Genomic DNA, 23,349 nt, shown 5'->3' with positions numbered 1-23,349 from the left:
CATATATGTACATATATACGTATATATACAAGTAAATATATGAGTGCATGTATATATATTTTTTTTTTTTTTTTCCTTTGAATTAGCTGCTGACATTAGTGAAAATAATTTTTACTTGAAAATATTTATGCTTAAATATTTTCCTATTTGTATTTTTCATGTACATATGTAAATACACATACCATTTTTGTTTAATTTGTTTTTCTGTTATTCTTTAAATCTTTTGGCACTCTTTTCCTATTTTTTCTTTTTCCACATTTTTTTGCATTCCTATTCCACACCTTTTTCGCGCCTTTTCCATTTTTTCTCACGTTCCCCCCTCTTATTTTGCTTTATATCTATAGTATTAAAAAAGAATAAATAAAATATTGCTGCATGGGAGGCAATATACTACATAGAGACTTTTGAAAAATCAACCAAGACATCGAAAAAATTAATAAAGTATCAAAGGTACAATAATAATTATAAAATTTATGAACATCATGAGGTGAATAAAATAAAAGTTGGCTCGATTTTTCGAATTATTAAGGAAACGTAATATATGAGCGCGTGCATATGCATATGTACACACTTATACACACTTACACACACTTATACACAATTATACATACTTGTACACACTAATACACACTAATACACACTAATACACACACACATACACATACACATACACATACACATGCATCCCTTGTGCGAATGCGCATGCTTTTACGCGCATCTCTTTCAAACTGGAAGGAAGAACAGGGGAAATGAAAATGGTCAAAGAAGAAAGGAAATTAAAATATTGACAAAATAAGAGGAATCAAAAATAAAAAGCCAAATAGTGAAGGGGGAAGATAAGAAGCTAAGAGGTGAAGCTCTAAAAAAAAAAAAAAAAAAAATACAAACACAAACGCAAACATAGACAGAAATATAAAACAAATATTTACACAAATACAAAACAAATATTTACACAAATACAAAACAAATATTTACACAAATACAAAAACAAATATTTACACAAATACAAAAACAAATATAGACACAAATGCAAAAACAAATATAGACACAAATGCAAAAACAAATATAGACACAAATGCAAAAACAAATATAGACACAAATGCAAACACGAGTAAATGTGCAAATTAATACACAAATTCAACATAGTACAGTACATTGCCCATCAGCTTAAAAAGTTCGTAAAAGCGTTAAATATACACGCAGAAATATTCGCGTAGTGCACACATAACAGTTAACGCACGCGTATACGCGCGCTTGACTCAACAAGGTCAAAGGCACCTTTGCAGAATGCGGGATGACGAAAAGGTGAGTGGGAACATTTACCTGAGTGAGGAGGACGGCAAAGAAAGTAATTCAAAAATTCTGAGTATCGTAAATGCAGAAGATAAGGAAAGCACATTGTGTAAAGTGAATAGTAAAGTAGGGGAGGAAGATTTGCTGTGTATAGATAATACAATGAAAAATAGGAAAAGAATAATAATTGAAAAACTAGTTTTAGAAAATTTTAAAAGTTATTCAGGTGTAAAGGTAATAGGTCCTTTTTATAAAAAATTTAGTTGTATAGTAGGTCCTAATGGTAGTGGTAAAAGCAATATCATTGATGCTATGCTTTTTGTATTTGGTAGAAGAGCAAAAAAGATAAGGCAAAACAGGCTATGTGATCTCATACATAACTCCAAATACTCGATGAATAATGAATACACGAAGGTTTCCATTTATTTTAAGACGATTCGGGATGAGGAAGAAGGGGCGGAGGAGCAGCATCAACTGGGGGAGCAGCATCAACTGGGGGAGCAGCATCAACAGGGGGAACAACATCACCTGGAAAGTAAAAAGGGACTTAAAGATAGTCAGGATAACACGTTAGGCCCCCTTGAAAAGAGTACACACGAAAGTGATAATAGCGCTGAAAGTGAGAGTGAAAATTTCATCATCAGTAGAGAAGCCACGATCGACAATCAATCTAAGTACAGAATAAACGACAAGGTTGTAAATCAAAAGGAAGTGGTGGATCTGTTATACAAAAAGGGAATTGATCTGAACAACAATCGATTTTTAATATTACAAGGGGAAGTAGAGCAAATCGCTCAAATGAACCCAAAAGGCAATAAAAATGATGAAGGGCTTCTTGAATACCTGGAAGACATAATAGGAACAAATGAATATATTGAAAGTATCAACGAAAATTTTGAAAAATTAGAAAAGTTTGAAGAAGTTTATCATGAAAGGGTGAATAGATTAAAACATGTATATAACGAATTAAAGGAATTGGTTACACCAAAAAAAGAAGCAAAATATTATATGGATTTACAAAAATATACATATAAATTGCATATACTAATTTATAAAAAAGAACAGTATGAGCTAGCTAAACTAATGGTAAACAAAGAAAATGAATTACATGGATATATAGAAAAAAGAGATAATCATAATAAGGAATATAAAGAGTTATTAGAAGAAAGAAAAAATATGAATATTGCTTTATCAAAATTAGAAAATGAAGAAGAAGAAATTATTAAAAAGAAGAATAAAGCTGATAATGAATTTAAAAAGTTAACTACTCATGATGAAAATATTAAAAAAGAGTTAATAGTTATCGTTGAAAAAATGCAAAATCTGTATGTTAAAAGGGAGGAACTAAAAGAAAAGAAAATACCATTATATAAAAAAATAATACAAGAAAAACAAAAAGAATCAAACGAAATAAAAAAAAATAAACTACCAAAATTAGAACAAGAATTAGAAAAATGTGAAGAAGAATTAGAAAAATATAATGAAGATATAAAACAAGACACAGATAAAATTAATACCATATATTCTATTGAGGAAAAGAAGTTAGCTCCTCTACAAAATTATTATGATAATTTGATTAAAAGTACATCTGAATGTACAAACAAATGTAATATCATAGAAAAGAAACAAAAAGAATACTTAACACATATCGAAAATTTGAAATATTTACAAAGCAAAATTTTAAACGAGTTAAAAGAGAAAGATATCCAATCAAAGCACATGTTAAAATTAGAAGATGAGAAAAAAAAAATGGTGAAATATAAAGAAATACAAATAGATGAACTGAAAAAAAAAATAGAAAAATTAAATTCTACTCTTATAAAAGAACAAGTTACATATGAAACAATAAAAAAAGAAGTAGTCACAGATAAAACAACAAATAAGCTACATGAGTTTATCTATAATTTGAAAAAAACAAAAATTAAAAATATACATGGTATGTTAGGAGACCTAGGGTATATAGATAAAAAATATGAAAAAGCCTTTCTAATAGCAGGAAACAATTGCTCCGATTTTGTTATTGTAGAAAATCCAAATGATGCTGTTCTTTTATTTGAAGAAATTAGGAAGCATAACTTAGGAAGAGTAAACGTTCTGTCGCTATCCATTTTAGAAAAAAATTTAATGCAAACGATGCTCAAGAATGAAGAGAATTATACACCTCTGCTTCCAAATGTACATAGACTAATCGATTTTATAAAATTTAAAAATGAGAAATATAAAATTTGTTTTTATTTTGCCTTAAAAGAGACCCTACTAGCAAATAGTCTAGATGAAGCACATGTTATAGGGTACTCCCACAAAAAAAGAGTAGTAACACTTAATGGGGAATTAATAGAAAACGATGGTAGGATCTGTGGAGGAGGGTTAAGCAAACATTTAAAAAGTGGAAGAGAAAATAGGCATAGTGCTTCCAATCATGGTAGTAATAGTAATAGTAGTACCGGAATTGGAATTAAAACGAGTGAATACGATGAATCAGATTTGCTGAAAGTGGAAAAAACTGTAGAAGAACTGAATAAGAATATGGATGAATTGAAAACACAAAAAAGTATATTACAAAATGATATCAAAGATTTAAACTCGTTTATTGAAGATAATGAATGCAAACTCGAAATAACAAAAAAGAGAATAGACAATTGCAAAAAACAACTCCAAGATATAGATGAACAATTGCAAAATTCAGAGGTACCTCAACTAACGAAAGAAGAAGAAAATGAGTTAAATGCTTTAAAAGAATTAATTGAAGAAAAAAATAATGAAAAAAGTAAAATTGAAATTATTCTAAAAGCTCAAGAAAATAAAGTAAAAAAATACTACGAACAGCTACAAAATGTTGGAGGAGAAAAAAAAAAAAATCTTAAAAATAAATATATCAATGCAGAAAGACAATTAAATATTGTGAAAGATGAATTACAAAAATATAATAATGATGAAGTGAATGCACTAGCTAATTTAGAAAAAGGAGAAAAAGATATTATTAAATTTACTGAAGAAATTGTTGAATATGAAAATAATGAAAAAGAGCTTGAAAATGAACTAAAACATGTTGAAACTAAAGGATGTACCATATATGAAGAAGTAGAAGAATTATCAAAACAACTAAACGATATGCAAAAGAAAATTGAAGAAAATCAAAAAAAGAAACAAATCATTGATGAAAATATTTCTAAAAAAGATTTAGAAAATGTCGATATTGTTTACAAAATAAAGCACACTCAAAAAGAAATCGAAGAGTTTAAGGATAAAAGGAAATATTACCAGTCCAAGATTGATGAGTATATGGACCTCATACAACAATCTGACAAAATTATACGAGAAAATATGCTCTCCCACGTGAAAAATGGCAAAAACGTCCATGCGGGTGGGGCAGCGAGCCAAAGGGCTGACAGTCCACACTCGGATAAGGACGAAGATGAACAAGAAGATAATGATGAAGAAGAGGAGGACGATGATGAAGAAGCGGAGGATGATGATGAAAATGAGGAGGACGATGATGAAGAAGCGGAGGATGATGATGAAGATGAGGAGGACGATGATGAAGATGAGGAGGACGATGATGAAGAAGAGGAGGACGATGATGAAAAAGCGGAAGATAAGGATGCAGATGAGGAAAGCACGGGAGATGAGGAACAAAAGGAGAAAGAAAAGTGCGAAGGGGGAGAAGGTAGTAAAGAAAAACTCAAACCAAGTGAGGGTGGCCACGAAATAATGTGCTTAACAAACTCAGAAGAGGGAAAAAAGAGAAGAATATATCACAGCGATGAGACAAAGGACCCGCACAAACAAAAAAAGAGGAAAAATGAGAAAAATCGAAAAAATAAGAATAAGAATAAGAATAAGAATAAGAGTAAGAATATGAATAAAAAGGGGAAGAACAGGAAGGAGAAGAAAAGGAAAGAAGATGATGACGAAGATAATGAACTAAAGGAGCTTGAAGATATGTATGATGAAAACCAAGAATTCCAAGAAATAGATAATAAATATGATTATGTTAATATAAAAGATGAAGAACTAGAAGTACTAAATAAAAAAGAAATTGAAACAAAACTTGAAAATAAAATACATATACTAGAAAAAAAAGCACCAAACTTAAAAATTTTTCAAGACTATAATATAAAACTATATGATTATAAAAAAAGAAGAAAGGATGTTAAAAAATCTAAAAAAGAAAAAGATAAAATTAAAAAAGTATATGATAGTTTATGTAATAAAAGGAGAGAAGAATTCCTAGTTGCATTCAATATCATTTCATCCAAATTAAAAGAGATGTATCAGATGATAGCAATAGGTGGAGATGCAGAATTAGAAATTATTGACTCCTCTGAAATATTTAATGAAGGAATATTATTTTCTGTTAGACCACCTAAAAAAAGTTGGAAGCATATACAAAATTTGTCAGGTGGAGAAAAAACTCTAAGCTCATTAGCTCTAGTTTTTGCTCTTCACTATTTTAAACCAAATCCTATTTATTTTATGGATGAAATAGATGCAGCTCTTGATTTTAAGAATGTCTCAATAATTTCACATTACATAAAAACAAAAACGAATGATGCTCAGTTCATTGTAATTTCTTTGAGGAATCAAATGTTCGAACTTTGTGATAGGATGATTGGCATTTATAAGACCAATGACATAACCAAATGCATAACCCTCAACCCTAGTAAATTTCAAGAGGACCAAAGCAGCTAATCGTCCGTTTGGACATTCCTTGGGGCTATAATCCTAGTCCGAAAGAGATAGCTAAAATGTGTGCGCTTGCATACATATGTACTTATATATACATTTACATATATATATATATATATATATATATATAACACACACATGCACATGCGCATATAGCAGCATGCATTAACAAGTTCTTTGCTTTAAATTTCATTCCTATGAAATTAAATAATGCCTCAAAACATACACTTGAGATATTTAAAAGAAATTCTTTTTTTTTTTTTTTTTTTTTTTTTAAACTTTTTTATAGTAAAAAAGTAATAATTTTACATAAAAAAAAAAAAAAAAAAGGAAGAAAGAAAGCGATTCCTTTTTTGATTTCTTTATGGCTTCATTTTGATTTCACTTTGATTTATTTTATATTTCTCTTCCATTTCTCTTTGATTTATTTTTCTAATTTTTCAAGTGTCTCCTTCGCTACACAAAAAAAGCTCACCAAACTATTTGTCTAACTTTTTAACTTTTAATCGAAAGTTGAAATTTTATGCACGATTTTTTTCCCCTTATATAGGAGAAAAGGGTTTCCAATAAAATATATATTTTATTTATTTTTTTTTTTTATATTTTATGCGTCCCCTTTTTTTCACTACTTTGTCTTCAGCGTCCATAACATGGTAATAAAAAATTTTAATCTTACACAAAAGGGGGAATACGCACATACATATATACATATATACACATATGAACATGTATACATGTGTACATGTTTGTGTGTGTGCTTTCAATATGTATTAGATTGTTCGCTTATCGCCCGAGATAAATTTCTCCGTTGCTCATTCATAGTTACATGGAAAACTAATTAAAATTTTGTCTGTTTTTCGCTCCCGCACAAAGCACATTACGTACAGGAGCACGTACATATACACACACACATACACACGTGTATCTACTTTTGAAATAAAAAGAATATAGAGAAAACGATGGAAAATGAAAGAACCATTGTCGAAGGAAGCAAATCGTTGATGTGCTACAAAGACATTAAAAAAATATGCAGCGGTTGGTGGATTTATCATTTATTTTTCTTCATTACTATTACACAAACGTAAATATTAATGTGTATAGATATGTTATTGTTCTTATATATTGTCAACTTAACTCACTTCCTTGCAGAGAACAATTTATACGAGACCGACGAGTTGAATGAAGTTCTCTATTTGCACATGAAGGGGTTTCATAATATAGACGGACTATCGACATTTAAAAATTTAAAATGTTTATTTTTAAATAATAATTGTATACGAAAAATAGATAATTTAAATGCCCTGACAAACTTAAAGGCGCTGTGCGTAAAGAAAATTAAAACACGAACAATTAGTAAAAATTATGGAAAAATAGGCAAAAGTAGTAACAGTTAGTGGCAATTAGTTGCTTGTAATTTATTACTTCCAATATTTACTTCAATTCATTCTTCATATATCCCACTATTTGAATAATTTATAGTTGTATTATATAAAAGTGTAAAAGCAATGCAATTATTTGTAAACATCTGTGCTAGGTTATTACAGCAACTAATAGGAGTTGTGCAACAAGAAGTAGTGACATTCATGAATCTACATGTGCGCATTTACAAATGCACACAATATTATTTGTATTTTATTATATTGTTATTTAATTTTTTTTTTTTTTTTTTTTTTTTTTTTTTTTTTTTTTTTGTTTATTTGCCTGCCCTATTCAGGTATTTGCAAAACAATGACATCACCAAGATAGAGAACATTGAGTGTAGCTCCTTAGTTATTTTAAATTTGTCCAACAACAAGATAAAAAAAATCAGCAATTTGCAACCCTTGAAATCATTGCAGACGTTAAACATATCGAATAATTTGCTTGAAAATATCGATGTAATATATTGCACGTTTTGTCCTGAAGCACACTAGAGTGTTTGCAAATGTGCGCATATATATATATATATATATATATATATATATATATACATTTATATATACATTTATATATACATTTATATATACATTTATATATACATTTATATATACATTTATATATACATTTATATATACATTTATATATACATTTATATATACATTTATATATACATATCTATGTATTTACGTTTACACGTTTATTTGTCTGCATATCTATATATTTACATTATATATACGTATGTGTGTACCGAAACAGCAACACGTGCATCATCCTTATTGCATCCTCTTTAGGACATAAAAGAAATAGCAAATCTGGAAAACCTCACTCATCTAGACCTTTCAAACAATAACTTAAACTTCAACAACGATAAGGATATTCCTGATTCACATGACCACATTAACAAGTCAGGTAACAACGATGATGAAAAAAGGGTTTATTTAAATGAAGTAAAATGGGAACAAATGGAAACTTATCCTAGTGAAAATGAAAGTAAAAACAAATTTACAGAATTCATTAATTTTTATAAAAATTTTCATGAAGAAGTAAATAAAAACGAAAATTATGATTATGTGAAATATCATCAAAATGTAGAAATCATGGATGCATTAACTAAGAAAAAATTTTTCTTTCTATGTGAGTTTATCATATTATTAAAAAAAGTAAAAAAATTAAAAACTTTATTCGTTAAAAATAATCCTTTCTCAAATAAAATTAGGCACGTTTCGAGATATTTGATTGCAAGTAAGAATTTTTTTTTTTTTTTTTGCTAAAAAATGTGTGCAAAATGGTTATAAAATATTCGATATGTGAATGTGCACATAAATACTATATGAATGTATACACATCTACACAAACGCACGTGTGTGTTTCCCTTCCTGTCATCACAGACATACCCAGACTTGTATTCCTCGATGATAAAAAAATAAAAAAAGAAGATGTTTGCTTGGCAAGAATATTTTTGAAAAGAGGGACAAAAGAAGAACACGAACTTAAAAAAATATTTGAAAAAAAAAAAATAGATAAGTACAAAAATTTAACCGAAAAATTTCATTCCTTTTTACTAGCCAAAAGTGAAAAGGTGTAAAAAATAGCTAGCTATTACAGTAATATTTTTGCGAAAAAAAAATAAAATAAAAAAAAATAATAATAATAATAATAATAATAATAATAATAATAATAATAATAATAATAATAATAATAATAATAATAATAATAATAATAAAATAAAAAATAAAAGTAAGAGTACGTGTAACTCAATTTAACGAAATTAAAAAAGGTACCTGTACACTTTCAGGTATTCTTTTGCGTGTCTGTATTTCGTGCAGTTTGTTAAACGAATGGAACCCCTAACATTTCCTTATTTTAATTTTTTTACAACTATGTGCTTTCATTATATTGTTCACCGCTTATATGAACAAGTCAGAATAAATAGTTCAGTAAAGAACACAAGAAAAAGAAGATAAAGATGAAAATAATTTCCACAAAAAAAAAACTTGAAAGGAGATATATTTACTTCTTCCTTTATATCAGCTTCCATATATGATGATTAACTACATTATGCATATAATGTGGAAAATGCTACTACCTCATGAACAGTTAAATCAAACTGAAACTACATATATATTTTTTTGCTTCATTTTTCTCCTCATCATATTTTTCAAAATAATAACCGAGAAGAACTAAAATAGTCAACGATTAAATTAACTACAGAGAAAGAGGTATGGCAATAAGTTCAGTTATAAACAAAAAAAATATATATATATATTATAAAATAATAAAATGATAAAATGATAAAATGATAATAAAATAATAAAATAAAATAAATATAATAATAATATAACAAAGTAAAATAACGTAAAATAAAGCAGAAAATGTGAATGAAAGGAAAAGACATACACGAGCATGTAATGAAATAGTTTTACAACGTACAAAATCTTTTGCAAAATAATGCTTTAAAAGTAGAAAATAAAATTTTGCAATTTCCAAACATTACCTCTTAATAAATCATATTCGAAAAATAAAAAAAAACTTCTATATATTAGCTTTCATACATTTTTTAAATTTAAAGGAACACATGTCCACATCAAAGAATACTACTATTTTGTCTTCTATTCCATTTTTCTTTTTTTTTTTTTTTCTTTTTTTTTTTTTTTTTTACTTCACCATTCCTGCTCCTATTCCCTTATCCGTAAAAAAGCCCTCTTCCTTCATTTTGTTTATTTTTTCAATGTATTCATTTTTTATTTCTATTTCTCGTTCATCTTCAACATCTGATTCAGAATGCTTCTCCTTTTCCTCTTCTTGATCTGTTTTTTTTGTTCTTTTCTTTTTAGAATCAGTTGCTTCAGATTCTTTTATTTTTCTAACTTTTTTTTTTTTTTGTAGTGCTAGCACCTAGACGGAAAAGAATATTAGAAAAAAAAAAAAAAAAAAGAAAAAAAAGAATAAAAAAGGAAAAAACAAAAAACTATATATATTCATTAATCGAACGTGCTCTAAACATAGATAGGTTCAAGTCAATCAAATATATCCAATGAGATAAAAATGAAACACATTACAATAACGTTATAAAAGAAAAAAAAAGAATACAAACATACATGTAATGCCACTATTATTATTTCGTACATATATATATATATATATATATATATATATATATATATATATAGAATAAGAATGCTATTTTTCATAACTTTTTTTTTTTTTTCTTTACGAACTTGTTCTAAAAAGGTTCCATCATCTTTAAATTTGTTGTACATTTTAGGATCAATAATATTTTTGTTATATTTCGTTTCACTGACTTTTGAATCATTCTGATGATCCGCTCGTGTATCTTCCTTTTGATCGTCTTCTCCTGCTACATCGTCTTCTTTATTCTCCTCTAATGCATCCTCTTTTTCAGTATTTTTGTTTTTATTTTTCCTAGATCCTTTTTTAGCCATTTTTTTGTGCTATCATTTATGCTCAATAAAAAGAATATAATACACACATCCATTCACACAATCTATACATATATACATATATATATGAATGGGTCTCCTATATTGGATATTTTTTATAAAAATTAAAGAGTATGTATGTCCTTTTTTTTTTCTTTTTTTTTTTTTCAATTAGCGGAAAATTTTACTGTATATTTATATTCTAATTTATGCATATGTAATAAAAAATTTTCTTCTCTATTTAATTTGAGTTGAAATTTATTTTATTTTATTATTATTTTTCTTTTTTCTTCTAGTCATTTAATTGGCCTTAAAGTTATATTTTCTATGTATTTCAAAATTACATAAAAGTTAATGGGCATCAGAGGAAATACGCGTAGAAATTGTGGTAACATGAAAAGCACTAATATGTACTATATATTATGCATACATGTATAAATATAATACGTATGTAAACTGTTCAAAAGAAAAAATATATATATAAAAAATATGTATATACATGTACCTTTGTTCATATATATATATATACATATATGTATAAATATATACATCTGTGTATGTGAAAAAACATTAAATACTTTCACGAAAAATACATATCCGCGATGATTCGTTATGCTTTTCCACTAACACATGTATAATATATTATAATAAAAAAAAAGAAAAAAAGAAAAATTATTATCTTTTTTGCCTCTTCATTAATTAATACCTTGATTTTTTCAAGAATTCAAAGTTTGCTAGTGTTTTTAGCGGTTTAAAAATAATGAAAAAGAAATTGATTTCGATCTAAGCGTGAATAATTAATTAGTGCATAAAAAAAAGAGTAATAAAATAAATTGAATAGCAATTACTGTTTCACTTACCATTAGAATTCGCTATATAAATTTACATAATATTATTATTGTCATTTTTATTTTTTTCAATTTTCATTTCAACTCTTTCCTTTTTTAATCGTTTCATTTTATTCGGATTTTATGAATTTTCTTATGTTTTTCTGTTTTTTCCCGTACAGTTTTAAAATTACTGGCGAAAAATTATTTAATTTTTATTTTTCATTAATATTCATTAATATATTGTATGGGACAAATTTGCTAATTCATACATGATATTTCAATATATCAATTTATGTTATTTATATGAGTTTATTATTTATAAGTTTCTGTTAAATGTTAAAAAAAAATAAATAAATAATAAACAAGTGGCATGCAAGTGATAAACAAATGACAAACAAGTGATAAACAAATGACAAACAAGTGATAAGTGATAAACAAGTGATAAGTGATAAACAAGTGATAAACAAGTGATAAACAAGTGATAAACAAGTGATAAACAAGGAATGAATAATAAATATGAATGGATAATATATAAATAAAATATAAGGGGAAGAATAAGTGGCTGATGAATGGACATGCACACAAATAAACAAATAATTTATATATAAAAATATTGGGAAAGCTACAGATAACATATATTTATGTCCTTCATTTCTGCAACGCTTCATTTGCTCCATCCATTTTTTTTTTTTTTTTTCCTTCCATTTACATTTGTAATCAGTTGCTTCCCCCAATACATGCTACTATATCAGCTACATTGGTCCCTACTTTTATGGGTTTTCCAAAAAATAAGCTGCTCGAAGCCGTTGATAAGTAATCTATGGAAAATAAAAAAAAAAAAAAAAAGAGAAACAGTCATTATGAGTATACAATACATTTATGTATGTGTCGTATGTTTCTCTTCCATACACATAAACGCTGTACGTAAAAATATATATTAAAAAAAGAAAAAAAAAAAGATGGGCATCACGCGCTAAGCATATATCAAATAAAGGAAAACTCTGTTATGCGTAAGTACACATGCATATATATAAAAATATGCACACATACATATATATATATATATATATATATAAAACCCCGTATGTATTTAAAACATATCTTATTTCTTCTCGTACCAATTGACTTATGTACACAACCCTGTTCTAAAAAGTTGGTTGCACATTCATAACTCATTTTCTGAAGAACATTACGAAAACAGCCCAGTCCATATCTGTTAAAAGGCTTCAAGTCACCTATAAAAGAGGCAGCAATTGAGTAACAGTTGTATGCAAAGGGGAAATGCACACACGTATACACACATATGCACATATGTAGCTAACACTGAAAACTCTGAAAAATATCCTCTCTCTAACTTGTGCAATATGTACACAAAAATGCATGAACATGCAAGGTGAAAGTCCAATTTAGAGCTTTTTTTTTTTTTTTTTTTTTTTTTTTTCCCCATTTTTACCTGTATGGGTCATAAAATCACTAATAAAAGATAAATGCCTAAAATCGATTGAAATTCCGTATGCCTCGAAAACTTTTTTCAACTCTTTCGTTATACATAACCTTCCAGCTTCAATACCATAAGTTTTTACAATTGCGTAAATATCATTGCAGTATAATTTTGTTTTATCAATATATTTATCTTTAATACTGTACAATTTATAAATGTTTTTTCCTTCAATTTGTAATTCATATTCTTGACCACTATGAGTTATGTCTTTTCCTTTTAATATTTTAGGATTATTTAAATCATTAATTTTGAATAAAATTTCTTTCGAAATGTCGTATTTTACAGATTCTAAAAAATCTATTGAATATGGGAAAAAGTTGATATCCCACGAAATTTCAAGTTTCAAGGTCCAAGTAACAGGAGAGAAGCTAATTTTTTTTATAAAACAAAGTAAACTACTTTTTATTTTGTCAACAATGCTTTTAACATATCTTGGTTCATAAATATTATTTTTGGATAAATCGTTCTGTTCTTCTTCTTGTTCATATTCACTTTCAGAATTGGATAAGTTGATGTTATTTTTATAATCGTACGAATATTTTGAAAAATCTTTTGCAATAATATGTTCTTCTTTCTCACTGTCGTCATCTCCCGCTTCTGTATCTTCCTCTTCACTTATTCTTTCACTTTGTGTAGATCCCCCTGATAATGCTAATGATGATAAAGAAGAAGCAAATGACGTTGATTCAACTGTTGAAAATTCTTTACGTTTTATCTTCGATCTTTTTTTATATTCTCTTAATTTATTTTCTTCATTATTTTGCCTTTTTTTATGATTATGCATTTTATTATCTTTCATATTAATGAACTCATCTGATTTTTCATCTACTAATATATTATGTGTAACACTTGCTTCAGACGAAAGAGAATTTACAGTTGTTGAGGTGTTGTACAACAATTCCAAAGACTTCGAAGCATTTCTTGAGCTTCTATTACTTATGCAGCTGTTTTCCTGTGAATATGCAAATTCGCTAGGACTCTGTTTACATTTGCTCTCTTTATCAAACTTGGTACGTTTACTACTATTCCTACTACTATTATTACCACCACCACTACTACTACTACTACTACTGCTTCTTCTCAATCTAGGGGGATTTTTCTCCCTTCCGAGTTTTCCCTTATTACGTTTCTCTAGTGTCTTTTTCCCTTTGTTTATTATTTGCTCCTTCTCTTCCATTTCGTCATCACTACTTGCATTATCATCGTCATCACTACTTGCTTTATCGTCTCCCCCCCTACTGCTGATCTCCTCTTCATCTTCACTTTCGTCGTACTCCCTCTCGTCCTCGGTGGCTGTGTCTTCTTCCCCTTTCTCACTGCGTGAATCCACCTCCCCCCCCTGTCCATCGACATTACCCTCGGACGTGGTTCCCTTCTCTTCTGCTAAAAAATTGCTTTCCTCTTCAATGGACTGATCATCATTCATCCTATCATTCATAGTGTCAACATAGAAAATATTATCTTCATCCATATTAGAATATTCTTTATTCTTTTGTGGTTTTATTGAACTATCAAAATTTTCTTTTGATTTAAATTTGGTACTACTTCGTAAATAACCTGTATCATTATGTTCGTCTTCACCTTTGGACATGAATTTTAGTTTTGCATTTATTTGTTCTTCATCATTTTTATAATCAATCTCATCATATAGGTAACTAAACTCTTCACTCATTTTGCTACTAATGAAATCAAATAGCTCGTCATAATATTCATGATTCAAAGCATTGACTGAATATAAATTGTGTACACTCATGGATTCTGCTATTCTACTAAGTACAGATGTTAGAAGAAGACTTACCACTTTATAAAGTATAGAAGATATAGTAATATGTTTATTAACAGTACAGAAATGATGAAGGTTTTCAAATTGAATAATGATTTCATAATTCCATTCTTTATTTAGATCAAAATTTAAGTTTGTTTTTTTTACCTCATTCATAATTTTTTCTACATCCAAATAATCATCTTCAAATGAGTTCTTATTACTGTAATTGCAATTAATGGGATGACTGTCCTCATTGAAGGCATACTCATTATTGTACCTACTGGAGATATACTCATTATTACTGTTCCTATGTTCAAGTTTGGACAAATTTATCGAATGCACTTGCGTATTTTTCTCTTTATCTTTTAGAATAATTTTTCTTTCCACCCCTATGCCATATATAACATCACTCAGTTGTATACTTTTGTAAGAGCTTAAAATTTTATCAGCAACACTGGTAATATATTTTTTCATTTTATCAGGATCATCTATATTTAATTCGATTTTAATAGGAACATATATCATAGGTTTTGATGTGATTTTGGAAGTTAGAAAAATTTCTTTCAATCTAGGTATTCCCATTGTTACATTTTCTGTACCAGCTAAGTGAAATGTATTTAGAGTCATTTGAGTAGCCGGTTCACCAAAAGACTGTCCAACTAAAATCCCTATAGATTCACCTGGGCTACATAACGAATTATAATATTTTGATTTCATAAGAGTAGAAGCAAGCAAGTCAAAATTTTCTGGTAAGTCATCATAGTTGTTTAATAAACTTATATCATTCATTAAAAATTTATTAATCTTTTCTTCAAATTTATCCGATATTGCACCTATGTAAGTATACGGATTATATGTGCTTATCAGCGGTTCTTCATGTTGTCTCTTTCTTCTGCCATTTGTTCTATCGCTATTATGACTAATATTATAATCATTATCACTACCATTATCACTACCATTGCCACTACCATTGCCACTACCATTGCCACTACCATTATCACTACCATTGCCACTACCATTATCATTACTATCCCCATTACACATTTTAAATAACTCCTCATTATGCACAATTTTTTTACTTATTCCATGACTTATATATTTACTAAATGATAACTGATGATTGTATATTAAATCTTTTGTTACATCTAAGTACGCAGTTTTTGACGGATCTATTCCATCTTCTCCATATAAAAACTGAACGATCGCATTATCTTCATTTCGAACAGTTCCATCATAATGTAATATCACTGATTCCATACATTTTATTAAACACCTTTGTATATAACCTGACTTGGCTGTCTTCACTGCTGTGTCTATTAATCCTTCTCTTCCTGACATACAATGAAAAAAATATTCTTGTGGTCTTAATCCTTCTAAAAAACAATCTGTAATTAATCCACATGCTCTTGCTCCATAATCATATTTATGAAAACTTGGAAGTGTTTTTCCTGATTTCATTCTAGGTACTCTTTTACCTTCTAAATATTGTTGATCTAACATACCACATATCATCGAATAATTAACTTTACTTCCTTTTGCTCCAGTAAAAATCATATTACTAAACCCGTTATTCAAAAATTTATTTATCAAATTATTCATATTTATTAAACTATTAGTATTTGATGATACACGACATAAATATGGTTGAGATAAGGAGTCAATTAAACCATCAAACTCATCCCTTTGTAAAGGAAAATATGTATTTATGAGATACTCAGTTTTGTAATATATATCCCTCATATTATCAAATCTAAAATAAGAATCCTCTTCCACTTCTTTCTTATTTACATAATATTCATAATAATGATTTTTCCCATTAAAGGACAAATTACATATATCATCATTCAGTATAAAGGACGGCATACTAGATATGAAACAATTCTTTAAAAAATGTTCATCATACATATGATCTAACATTCCCTCTGCATCTGCACCGACATAATTACAATCACTTATCATTTCCCCATTACTATTGTAGCTAAAATTTGTATTTACATAATACCTATTGTTATTATTATCCATAGGATTCCCTTTTTCCTGCACATGTTCATAAAACTCTTTACATATCCTTCTAATTTTATGTTCTTTTGTTTCTTTTTTAAGATGTTCTTTGTATAATTCATCGCATGCATTTCTTCCCTTAATAGGAGAATTATAGCAACCCTTCCCCTCCTCTTCTTCATCCAGTTCCCCCGCTTCCTTTGATAATACATTTTTCAGAACAGTCTTCCATATCTCTTTATCACTCAAATGGTATTCAAAATTATATACATAATTAACAAGTGAAGGGAAATACTTTAGAATATTTTTATTTTGAAAAAGCTCAAATAGTATGTACACTTTTAGTTTTTTATTGCATTCTGCTTCCTTTAAAAAGTGAAGAACCTTCTCAATTACTCTCATTATTTTGTCTCCTCTAAAATTGGAACTCCTAAAAAATGATGGCTCCTTCAACGCGTTGTATAACCTATGAGTTACTACATTCAGGAGAAACGCGTGTTTCTCTTCGTCCGTCTCTTCCAAAGGAACTGCATCCAAATCGTTGAAACTGCTTCCATTTCTGCTTCTACTATTCACGTACTTTTCTAAAATGTCTGAATTAATCTTTTTAAGTGCACACTCAATAAGGGACTGAGCAGTTTTTCCCGTCTTCGACGTGCTATTTTTATTGTATCCTTTTTCATTATCCCTACTGATATAACTCTTTTCACCATCAACATCATAATCCTCGCTTTGCAAAAAGATTCTCTCTATTTCTTTATTAAATAGAGCAATAAAATAAGGTTCCTCATTTATGGCCATGCTCTGTTCAGTTTTTAGTATAACACTATCGTCATTTGCTGTATCTGTGTAACTGTACTTCACCTCAGCATTTTCTGAATTCTTATCATACAAAAATATACCATTACAATCTTGAATCATTTTTTTCCTTTTAAAATTTCTCCCCCCTTCTAATGGTGTTCTTCTTTTTTCCTCATTCTCATTTGTACAACTATTTTGTCCCAACCTGTTTGACCTTACTTGTTCACAATTTTTTATAATTTCCTCCTTTTTCCTGTACAAGTCATACAAATTACTGACAACTAAATCTTTATTTTCCTGACCTGTGCATATATTTTTTTTACTGTAAAAATTCATATCATTAATATCCACATTTAAGGACTTTGCAATCGAATTAACAAATAAATTTTGTAAATAAAATCCTGTAAAAGATATTCTTCTTTTAATTTTTGTTTTTTCTTGTTTAGCTTCTTTTTTTAAAATAAAATCATACAGACTTAAACTTGTACCACGCATTTGTAAGAAGCTTATAAATAAACGACCAAAGCAATCAAGCATCACAGCAGCAGTTTTAGGTCCAAATAGTTCATAACATAAATGTACAAAACTATTCGAGCTAGCACCAAAATGTAGTTTGTCCAATACCCCTTGCAGTAGTTCCGAATTTCTAATAATAACTTCACATTCATTATTTGGGTCAAAGGACCATAAATCAGCAGCAGTTTTTGCACTAGCTATATAATTTATTCCCTTATAATTTTTCATAAATTCGTTCTCTCCATATCTGTTATATGTTTCTATAGCAACTCTATCAATTATTGTCTTCAATATACTAGTTATTAATTGCTTACCCGTCCATAATCTCTTTGGAAATAGTATCGCCGGTCCTTCTGTAACTATGCTGAACGTTGTTCTATTTAAGACAGTTGCATAGGGGTCTAGGTAGCTGTAATTGTTCAGTTTAAGAATGTTTCCACTGAATCTTTTAGGTGTATCTTGACCATTTTGTGGCTTGGTTCCAATATCGTCTTTGTCATTATGCGCACTGTGGATGTTAATCATACTGCCACTTCGCGAGCCATTTACCAAGGAGTTTGCTACCCCTCTTTTCTGCTTAAAGAAAAAGGCGTTCTTCTGTGAAAGCAGACAGTTAAGCGAGCATTGCAGCAAGTTACAATATTCATCATAGTTCAAGAACGTTTCCAATGAAGTTAAATGTAATCCACCTAGAATAAAATCCTGTGTCAACCCTCTCAATGGTGAGCCATCTTTAAAATTAGTAAATAAAAAGTCTGAGTTCATCAAATGAGTAGCTTCTGCTCTAGCTAATGGGGTTTGTAATAAATGTAAATTCATTTCATCTCCATCAAAATCAGCATTATATGAACTACAATTAACATAATTTAATCTGAACACTTTTTCTTTTTCAAAAACTTTGATAAAATGAGCCATGATAGAATATTTATGTAATGTCGGTTGTCTATTCATAATGACTATATCTCCATCACGTGCATGCCTATGTACAGTTATGAATCCATAGTTATTTTTTTGGTAAAACTTTTTGATAAGATCTAGGATATATAATCTTTGTTCATAATTATGAGGTAATTTGAATACTCTTCCCTTGGTATCTTTATAACTTAATGCACCTGGATATATATCGGGGCCATTTTCTATTAATTTACTTAAATATTCAAAATTTCGTTCAGTAACAGGTTCATCAATTGTTAATGCTTTTGCAAATTCAAGTGGAACTCCAATGTAATTGGTTTCTATAAATGTATCTGGTGAAATAACAGTTCGAGCACAATTATTTACTCTTTTACCCATAATACTTTTTCTTAGAATACCTTCTTTTTTATCTAATATTTCTCTTAAACCTATATTTGAAATATTTTTATTACGAGTTTTTTGTGCTATTGTACTATCATAAAATGTATTTACTGCTATTTGTAAATTTGTAAAAAGCACATTTATATATGAACTTTTATTTCTATAAAATAATGAATAATGTTTTAAGAAATCAGACTTGGTAATATCTGTATCATTATCCATCAATTCTGAATTTAATTTATATCTAAATTTTAAGGAAAAAAAATTAAATATACTTTTATATAAACCTAATTCCTTTTTATTATTTTCTAATATATTATCAAAATTTATTTCTTTTTTAGCATTTATACATAATATTACATAACTATTAAATCTATACAAATTCCTTATCATCTTCATTCTTTTATGTACTCCTCTATATATCAGTCGGAACCTATTTGCACTAATTCCCATATTATATAAAAAAAAAACTTTATACCCATTCTTTTTTGTAAATGGGTATAATAAATCTAAAGCTTCTTTATTTCTTTTTACAAATATTTTTTTCAATATATCTACAATTTGAAAACTGAATAGGCGAACAGTGCACTTTTCCTTTGCCTTAAGCTTATTATACGCATCAGTCAATTGTGTAAATTCGTTTATACCTGTTTTGTTTGCAACACTTTTTTTGTTATCTCTAGATGATTTTCCCCCATAACTGTTATTGAAAATTTGTTTATTCTTCTTTTCAAAAGTTTCCTTCGCTTCGTTAACTCCTTCCACTCCTTCCACTCCTTCCAATCCTTCCACTCCTTCCAATCCTTCCAATCCTTCCAATCCTTCCACTCCTTCCAATCCTTCCACTCCTTCCAATCCTTCCACTCCTTCCATCCCTTCCAATCCTTCCTCCTCTGCATCTCCCCCCGCATGTTCATTTAAGTCCAAATTGTCCTCTTCAATTTTTTCCTTCTTAAACATGTATTTTCTAAAAAAGGTACTATTAGAATGAATTCCTACAAAATCTATAGTGTCTTTATTAGTCGACATTTTTACTGTTATGCTTTTATGAAATTTACAATTTGCGCATCTTGATCTTTTCTTCATACAGATTTTGATCATTTTATTCAAAATAAGATACTCCTCATAATTATAATTAGCCTGGAAAGCTAATTTATTCGGATCAAATTTATATTTTCGAATTTTTTCCTTTAACATGTTAATGTCTACCTCCTCCTCTGCTACTCCTTCTTCTTCTTCTTCTTCTTTCTTCACATGGTATTTGCCCATTTGTCCCCTTCCCTCTTCCTCCTTCGTTTCGTCTATTCCGTTGAATAATTTACTCACTATTTGTTCTTTCTTATTATCATAATCATCATCACCATCATCATCATTATTATCATCATCAGCAACAGCACTACCGCCTTCATCGCCATGATTTCCTTTCTTTTCTTTACTTTTTACATAATCCTGACATATCGTTTCAGCAATATCCTCCATAGATATACTTGAATCTTTGCATATTTTTTTGTATAGTCTATCTATTTCATCTATTATATATGTAAAATTGCTATTTTTTTTGCACACAAATTTATTCGTACTTTCAATTTCATTTAATGCCTTTAACTGAAAAATGTGTTTTAGTAAAAATATTATATCCTCGGAATAACAAAAACTATAACAATTAAAACAAACTAAACCTAATAGTTCATGTAAATCTTTATAAAATAATGGATTAAATACAGGTAATGCAAAATCTATATGACCTATATGACCAAAACAGTTATCATGTTTTTCATAACAAACGGAACAAATTTGTTTACTGTCCACTGTACCATATCTCGGATCATATCGTAATGTATTTACCACTCCTCCTTTTCCCCCTTTTTCATAATCATACAATTGATTCTCAAACTTACCAAACGAAATATTTTTCAGCTCCTGGCTGCTTAGTATATCTAGCTCCACACTCTTTATTTCGGAGCAGATGACTTTGTTTATATCTTGAATCATCTTGACGAACAACTTAAAAGAGCAAAATTCCTTTCCACCGCTTCCTCTACACTTTGAACTGTATCCTCTAACCTTTCACGCTACACGCGGTACCGTCCGGCGTTCGAGGCTACCTTGTTCGTACTCCACTATCAGTGGGTTGCGAACTCTTCTTCTCGATTCGCTTCTTCACTCGTTTGCTTATTCGTTAATTTTTTCTTTTTGCTCCTTTATAAAATTTAAAGAGAAAATTTCATCTTGACAGTCATTACGTTTTTTCAAAATTTACTGAAAAAATTAAGTAAAAAAAAAAAGAAACGTACAAAATCGTACAAAATCGTACAAAATCGTTACAAAATCGTACAAAATCGTACAAAATCGTACAAAATTGTACAAAAACGTACATATGCATTTGTATATAAACTATAAATGTACATATGTATGGTGCTTTATGTTATACATACATATATATATACTCATGTCCATATATTTGTAAAATTGATGAAGCATACTTAGTCCTGCATTTGTACGTAACTGTTCGAACACTGATATCACGTAAAAGTTCCTATAAATATAATGTTCCTTTTTTTCTTTTTTTTTTTTTTCTATGAAATATAAAATTAAAACAAAATATATCAAAACATATCAAAATATATCAAAACATATCAAAATATATCAAAATAAAGCAAAATATATCAAAATATATCAAAATAAAGCAAAATATATCAAAATATATCAAAATAAAGCAAAATTATTAAAATAAAACAAAATTATTAAAATAAAAATAAACGAAATAAAGACTAAGCAAATATTAACATATTAATTCTACTTTTGCTATAGTTAATAAGGAAATAAATATAAAAAAGGGGGGGAGAGAAAAAAAAATTAAACAACGTATATATATATGTATATATAACGTAAAAATAATTATATATAAGCCACGAGATTGAACACGTTGGCCTTCCAATTAACCAGGAGCTCGTCAACAAAATCGTAATTGGAACATCAGTATTTATATATATGCATATATTATGTACATCTGTTCATTAAATTATACTTACATATATGTATACATTTCCTTATATGTACAAAAATGTAATAACAATAAAACAAAAATATAAACATGCAAAAAAAACAAAAATTCCTGTAACGCAAAATATATAAAATTCAGCTTCACTTTTTTTTTTTTTTCTATACACTTTTTTGTTGTGCATAAAACAAGAACACCTGTTCTTTCATAAAATTAATTTTAAATACTGTCAAGAACTCTTCTTCATTTAAAGTATTCAGAAGGTTTATGGTATTTTTAATTAATGCATTTGTACATTTAGTTAATTTTTTTACTACTTTCTATTTGGTACCTCCTATTTCCTTTTTTCCTTTTTTTTTTTTTTTTTTTTTTTTTTTTTTCCATTCAAAGCAATAGTTCCAATTTCGAGCCATACATATATATAACGTCTAACCTCTATATTTTTGAGAGAGGATAAGGGAGCCAATATTTTCGAATAAACTAAAAAGAAAAAAAAAAAAATATATATACATATATATATAACTAAATTGGTGAAATAAAAAAGATAATTCATAATATTTGAGCGCTGCTAAATGTATTTCGTTTAGTCATAATATATGCTAAAATATATGATTACAAAAAAATTTTAGAGTTTTCTTTTTAGTAAGCTAGTACAAATGAAAGAATTAGCAATCAGCCAAAAAAAAAAAAAAAAAAATATAGATACATACACGTACATAAATATATAAACCACCATGTGGTAGCACCCTTTTTTAATAAAATACACATTTATCATTGTTTTACAATATCTTATTGAG

At 28.2% G+C, this 23,349-nt stretch overlaps 4 protein-coding genes across 4 annotated transcripts; 2 read left to right on the top strand and 2 right to left on the bottom strand.

Annotated features, from left to right (window-relative positions):
• Positions 1–1,287: 1,287 nt before the first annotated feature.
• Positions 1,288–5,985, top strand: SMC4 (structural maintenance of chromosomes protein 4, putative; the record flags this gene model as incomplete). Its single annotated transcript, XM_029003725.1, has 1 exon — positions 1,288–5,985. The coding sequence occupies one exon, from the start codon at positions 1,288–1,290 to the stop codon at positions 5,983–5,985; it is 4,698 nt and encodes a 1,565-aa protein (XP_028859815.1).
• A 956-nt stretch (positions 5,986–6,941) lies between these two features.
• Positions 6,942–8,986, top strand: LRR2 (leucine-rich repeat protein, putative; the record flags this gene model as incomplete). Its single annotated transcript, XM_029003724.1, has 5 exons — positions 6,942–7,017; positions 7,132–7,303; positions 7,697–7,859; positions 8,193–8,643; positions 8,790–8,986. The coding sequence occupies 5 exons, from the start codon at positions 6,942–6,944 to the stop codon at positions 8,984–8,986; spliced, it is 1,059 nt and encodes a 352-aa protein (XP_028859814.1).
• A 1,070-nt stretch (positions 8,987–10,056) lies between these two features.
• On the bottom strand, positions 10,057–10,844 carry PmUG01_06015600 (conserved Plasmodium protein, unknown function; the record flags this gene model as incomplete). Its single annotated transcript, XM_029003723.1, has 2 exons — positions 10,057–10,296; positions 10,620–10,844. 2 exons carry the CDS (start codon positions 10,842–10,844, stop codon positions 10,057–10,059), a joined length of 465 nt encoding a protein of 154 aa, XP_028859813.1.
• Positions 10,845–12,388: 1,544 nt separating this feature from the next.
• RNAPI (RNA polymerase I, putative) lies at positions 12,389–21,543 on the bottom strand (the record flags this gene model as incomplete). Its single annotated transcript, XM_029003721.1, has 3 exons — positions 12,389–12,489; positions 12,790–12,906; positions 13,125–21,543. The coding sequence occupies 3 exons, from the start codon at positions 21,541–21,543 to the stop codon at positions 12,389–12,391; spliced, it is 8,637 nt and encodes a 2,878-aa protein (XP_028859812.1).
• Between the last annotated feature and the right edge of the window lie 1,806 nt (positions 21,544–23,349).

Source organism: Plasmodium malariae (assembly GCF_900090045.1).
Source record: "Plasmodium malariae genome assembly, chromosome: 6".
NCBI lineage: Eukaryota > Apicomplexa > Aconoidasida > Haemosporida > Plasmodiidae > Plasmodium > Plasmodium malariae.
This window is presented reverse-complemented; position numbering and strand designations above follow the sequence as displayed.